We start from the raw sequence: 6,305 nt of genomic DNA on the forward strand, positions 1-6,305 counted from the left end.
GAAAAATTGGAAGGCATACATCACAAAAAAACACCTAATTCTTTAATTGTAATTATATGTTTTGGGAACTGATTTTGGAGGAAACTTAAAACATACTCGGAAAAATCAGGAACAATCTTCGAAACTTGATTCGAAACTCAATTTTCATGCGAGATCAATCAATTTTCTGCCACCCTAATGTGTACTTAGTCATATACGAATATTTTATTGTTTATACAAATACTTTTCAGTAATAATTATACATAAATACATTTAAAATGGTATGCCTATGTGTATGTAATATCATCCTCTTTTATTGATAATACTAGATTTTTTTTCGTACAAAACGGCGTTTTTCCATTAGTAGAAATCAAACATCATAGACATTTAATCAATCAAATCAAAAGCAGGCGTGACCTTGGCTTGACGACATATACTGCACTCCACATCCAGTATTGCACCATCTTACTTTCAACGTATCATTTTTTCAATGTACAAAGGTGTTTTTTCGGTAAATTGGAACGAATGTCTGACAATCGGGTGATAGAGTATAAAAGATCGGCCGTTCTTGGTAGAGACCCAGTACAATCGAATACCTCATAGCATAGGTGTCATAGTTACTTCAGGTTACATAATGTACTCTATGGTAAGAACACGACTAACATGGTAAACCGATTTGATCACCACTCCCGTTATACCCGTATGGCTTTTCCAAGTGCTCCACTTAACTACAAAAAGTTACACGGAGTCGAAAGTTATCTACTAACACATTCCTTTTCAATCCAAAAACAGAAAACCACCATAAGTGAGAAAGAGCCCACTTTGAAAAGTCATTATACATAATCGTCAGTTAATATAAATAATATTCTAATTAAATTTGTTGTAACATAGACGTTAATTAATTTAAAAGGTTATAACCTTTGTAATTAATAGAATTTGTTGTTCTAGTCGCCAAGATTCCTCAAAAATAATTAAAAATTGAACTAATTGCTAAAGCTTTTAAATGAATATATGATGATAATAACTTGAAGTAATCTGTAGTGGAAAAAAATTAAGTTTATTTCACATTATTGTTTCATAATTATTAAAACTACAGATTTTCCTTCTTTGACAAATTAAACTGTTTATCCTAATCGCTAAAAGAATCGATTAATTATTAAATTACCTAAAGTCAAAAAAGATAACAAAAGATCTTATTATCTGGCGAACACTTAGTAAGATTTAAGTGCTATAATTATAGGTAATTTTATTATTTTCAGGTGATAGCTCTTTGCGCTTTGGTGGCGTCAGCCAGCGCGGGATTCCTCGACGGACATGCAGCTTTTGCACACGGTCCTGCAATATCATTTTCACACGCTCCTGCAATAGCAGCCCACTCGTATGCAGCTCCTGCATTCTACAAAGCTCCGGTGGCTATAGCCGCACCAGTACCGGTAAAAGCAGCAGCACATGCAGTGGACTACGTTGTAAGTAGAAATATATGGTGCATAATGGATAAGGGTGAAGTTAAATGGAACTAATATTTAGAAATACCTCATTAAATTTAAAGTAATTCTCATTTTAATATTGGTTAGCTAGAGAACAATAAAACGTTACGATCTTTTGAAAAAGAGAAGGTAATTTAATACGTAACATGTTCATAAATGGTTTTTGATGAAAATGCTTAAAACAGTTACTAATTGTGAGTATATTATAAAACTCCGACGATTTCACCATTTTCAAAAAGTTTGGACAGTTGTACGGAACTGATTTTCAATTTTGTTTTCTATGATATTTCTATAAATACTTTCAAATTTTCAATACGTTTATTTTCTGCATGTTGTTGCTAAAATGGTTATTTCTCCTAAGTAAAGGATACGACGAACTTTTTCGATGACTCCTTAACGTCATCGACCCCTACAGTATAAAATAATCTAAAATTTGTAATGCTTCTTTCTTCATCCAAGATTATTCGATTAATTCTGTCCCAATAATCACTTTGTCTAAATAAGATAGATATATAATACATAATCGCAAGTTAGTACAAATAATATCCAGATTAATTGCATTAAATGTAACATATACTATGTTAATATGAATGAAAAAATTCATTTAATTTCATTTATCCACTACAAATTACCTCGAATCGATGAGGAAAATTTTTTGCTGTTGTTACACCCTTGCCGTAAATCGAATACGGGATCCTTCGCTTTACGTCGTTGTTACTGCTGACACCTTTGATAGTTTAGAGTATTATTGCGTAAAGCCAAAGGTCCAGGATTCGACTCCCGGCGAGGGAACAATTTTTTCGCATTAATTTAAGGTAATTTGTAGTGGACAAATGAATTTTCACATTGATATTAACAACTATTAAATGTTCCTTAAAAGATATACATTAATTAATTCAAAAGTTTAGATCAATTATTTCATTATCATACAATTTGTTGTTCCAGTCGTCAAGATGTAGTATAATTCATCAAAAATAATTAAATAATCGAACTAATTGCTAAGGTTACAGATGAAAAGATAAAATGCACTAAACTTTTTTCTTTTTATGGTATCGCCATGTCCTAATCCCAATAGTATTGCGATTTTTGGGATAGTTTAAAGAAAAAAATTTTCTTCTGTTTCTTATTTTTATCAGATACGTACTGTCTTCTCAAAATTACTCATTTATTTAAGACCAAAGTTCTGTAGAAGCGAAAACTGACGTATAAGTGTATTAACACAGCAGATGGACAAGCATGAAATTTTTGTTGACGTTTTATTTAAAATCCAAAGCGAAAGAAACGCGGTCCTGCTGTCCCATAGTTTCGCTTTCATTGTCACTTTTTACTCAATAGCATAACTGCTCGAACAGATGGCAAATAGAGATGACACCCAATATTATTGTTAACCGATGATCGTTGTAAAATATAAATTTCTAAATGTGCGTGAGTAATTTCTATGATCAACGAATCTGCCGTAGATAGTGAAGTTTATGCCAAATCCATCTGTTATAATTTACTTATCGTATGTTACTACCGTATTCAGTAACATAACGAGCCAAATGTCATCAAGAGTTACACAATAAAAATTGAAGTAACTCCTGTAGTTTCTAACCCGGCAACGTCTTTTTTCGTAAAAATGCTTAACAATTTTCAGTTATTTATTTATTTATTTATTAAATACCCTATTAGATCTATACTTAAATGTAAAGAATAATTAAGGAGCTCATCTAAACTTAACGAAAGCTTTTGTCGACTCCGTTTGCCTACGGTGTACTCACTATTTCTGTTCTGTAAGTTTAAACCTTTGTTAAAATGTAAGCATTCTATTAAAATCCGTCAGATAGGATGCACCAGTTAGTAGCAAAACAATAATATTACAGTAGCATCAATGTAAAAATGCCAGTTTACAGTGAGTCATATCACCTTTTAGTTCCTCAAAAGGTTCTCAAGTTGACGAGTACTATATTTTAATTTTTTTTTATGAGCAGCCACGTATAACTTTTTACAGATTAGTCCGACTTTGATAATTCTGTTCACATTTGATAGGGTAGAAAAATAGAGTATGATTGATTGTGCACCCACTTAATTTTCACCTGTTAATTAGGTACCCATATATGGTTTCAATTATTATTTTTTTACTGAATAGGAAATACCTCAAAGTTGATCCCATTTAAGTTTGACAGATACCCCTAAGGGTGGAAGATNACGGTTACAATTCGGAAATCCAGTTTTTTTCACTGTTATGTCGAATATTTATTCCATTCAAGACAAATAAAAATAAAACGCCATTTTCGCGCTACAGGCACAGAGAAAAAGTATTCACTAATTCCTCTCCAGCCATGGAAATATACGCCTGAGGTCTTAGTATTAATAATTAAACTCATAAACTAAAGCAGATAACTTAGTCGGAGTGAAACAAGCAATCAATGAATATCATTAAATTACTGAAAATTAAAAATAGTCAAAACAAATCTGAAGATTCACTTTCGGATTTGCTATTGAAGTTTCGGATGGTTTTTATCATTCGACAGAATTTGCCTAAAGAAAGCATTCAAAACGCATTCACTTTCAACAAAATACCTTTTTTGGGATTTCGTATTGATCCAATCACACATTGGGCCAGTCCTAAACAGTTTATATGGTTTTAATAAATCCACAATTGCATGGTACGTTATAAGAATTATGAACAATGCTTTTTGGATTCCTCTTAGATGAAGGATGCAAATTTTTGACTATGTTTTGTTTTTTAACAGGCCTACCCCAAATATGAGTTCAATTACGGCGTAAAGGACGCTCACACTGGTGACCAGAAATCCCAAAGTGAAGTACGTGACGGTGACGTTGTAAAGGGAGAATATTCGTTAGTAGAACCGGACGGCACCATCCGTAAAGTTGAATATACAGCTGACGATCATAACGGTTTCAACGCCGTTGTAAGCCGAGAGGGTCACGCCGTTCACCCATCTGCACCCAAGATCATTGCAGCCCCTGCTATACAAAAGTACGTCGCTGCTGCCCCAATCGCGACAGCCCATTATGCCGCTCCAGCTATAGCTCACGGATACGCGGCTCCAGCTTTGGCTCATGGATATGCGGCTCCAGCTTACGATCACGGCGGTTACGGACACGGTCTGGGATTGGGTCTGCTCAAAGGCTAAGACGGATTGGGCGATTGGATCTCTCCCTCGCCCTCTCTTATCCTTTGACTTAAGAGGTACGTAGTAATACATCGTTGCCACGGATAACGCGATTGAAGCTTAACCGTGTTGTGATATTCCGCTGGTAAATGCCAGGTTGATTTTGATATCGCTCAGTGGCAACAATTGTATTATTACTTAACCGACGACATAGTTCAAATGTACGACGGCAAACTTACTGCAAACTCGCCCATTTATTGTTTTTCCTATTTATTCCTTAATTTTTTGCTTTGGGTTTGCCGCTTGTGCCGACCGCAATGCCAAAATGTCTATGACGAATTTTCAAGAGTGATGGTTTGTTCTATTATTGTTTCTTCTACGGCTTACGTACATATTATGTAATTATAATATTGCCTATGTATATTAGGTCTATTGTACATACACTTATATATCTAGTGATCTTTGTGCGCTAAGGTCTACCCTACATTGTGTTTTCATCTTCATATTATTTTCATATATTATACGAATATGTGCATTTCACGTTCATTCAGAAATTATTGTTTTATTTAATTAATTATTTGAACCCACTGATTCCTAACTCGAAAACAATCAAAATTCAGAATAATCTTTACCTTTACCCCGTGCTATTATTACCAACGCATAAGTTAAAAACCAAATTCCGTTCAACAAATTTGAAGGTAAATCATCGTCATAAAGTCGCCACTCCTAAGACTGGTTGGACACGCACTTCAACTTTTTTTTATCCTGAGCTAATCTTCACATTTCCCTAAAACTAGGACATCCAACATCCTTAACTATTTGCGAACAATTCTATAATCTAGATCTACCTCTACTCCTCCTAACTCCCGTTGATGCCTCTAATATGACCTTCATGTCTGAGAAGGTGTCCTACCAACCTATATCGCCTATTTCTTATTGATTTCTCTGTTCATCTATTCTTTCTAATACGTCTTCATTTCTAACCTTTTTTATCAACGGTATCCTCATAATTCGCCTGGAATACCACATTTCGAACGCTTCTAACCTTTTCTTTTCCGCCGAGTCCACCGTCCATGTTTCGCACCCGTACATTCATCATTTTTCGATTATAAACCACAATTTAAGGAATGAAATTATAAGGATAGCCTTGCTATGCGATATTCTACGTGAACTTAGCAATTCCTTTTTAAGAATTGAAAAGGAACTGTCTGTATTACTTATTATTCTAGAAATAGAAAACATTTGCTATTAGATCAAAATATAGCATATAGGTACTCTTTAATTTAAAGTATCTGTAACTCTTAATACTCCCGAAAGCTTTTGTCGACTCCGTTTGCCTACGGTGTACTCACTATTTCTGTTCTGTAAGTTTAAACCTTTGTTAAAATGTAAGCATTCTATTAAAATCCGTCAGATAGGATGCACCAGTTAGTAGCAAAACAATAATATTACAGTAGCATCAATGTAAAAATGCCAGTTTACAGTGAGTCATATCACCTTTTAGTTCCTCAAAAGGTTCTCAAGTTGACGAGTACTATATTTTAATTTTTTTTTATGAGCAGCCACGTATAACTTTTTACAGATTAGTCCGACTTTGATAATTCTGTTCACATTTGATAGGGTAGAAAAATAGAGTATGATTGATTGTGCACCCACTTAATTTTCACCTGTTAATTAGGTACCCATATATGGTTTCAATTATTATTTTTTTACTGAATAG

At 33.9% G+C, this 6,305-nt stretch overlaps 1 protein-coding gene across 1 annotated transcript; it reads left to right on the plus strand.

Moving 5' to 3' along the window:
- The first annotated feature begins 572 nt into the window (after positions 1–572).
- On the plus strand, positions 573–5,135 carry LOC108735009 (cuticle protein 19-like). The gene is made up of 3 exons (XM_018466792.1): positions 573–625; positions 1,239–1,445; positions 4,202–5,135. Exons 1-3 carry the CDS (start codon positions 614–616, stop codon positions 4,604–4,606), a joined length of 624 nt encoding a protein of 207 aa, XP_018322294.1. The 5' UTR covers positions 573–613; the 3' UTR covers positions 4,607–5,135.
- The last annotated feature ends 1,170 nt before the right edge of the window (positions 5,136–6,305 follow it).

This window comes from Agrilus planipennis, unplaced genomic scaffold, assembly GCF_000699045.2.
Source record: "Agrilus planipennis isolate EAB-ADULT unplaced genomic scaffold, Apla_2.0 scaffold124, whole genome shotgun sequence".
Taxonomy (NCBI): domain Eukaryota; kingdom Metazoa; phylum Arthropoda; class Insecta; order Coleoptera; family Buprestidae; genus Agrilus; species Agrilus planipennis.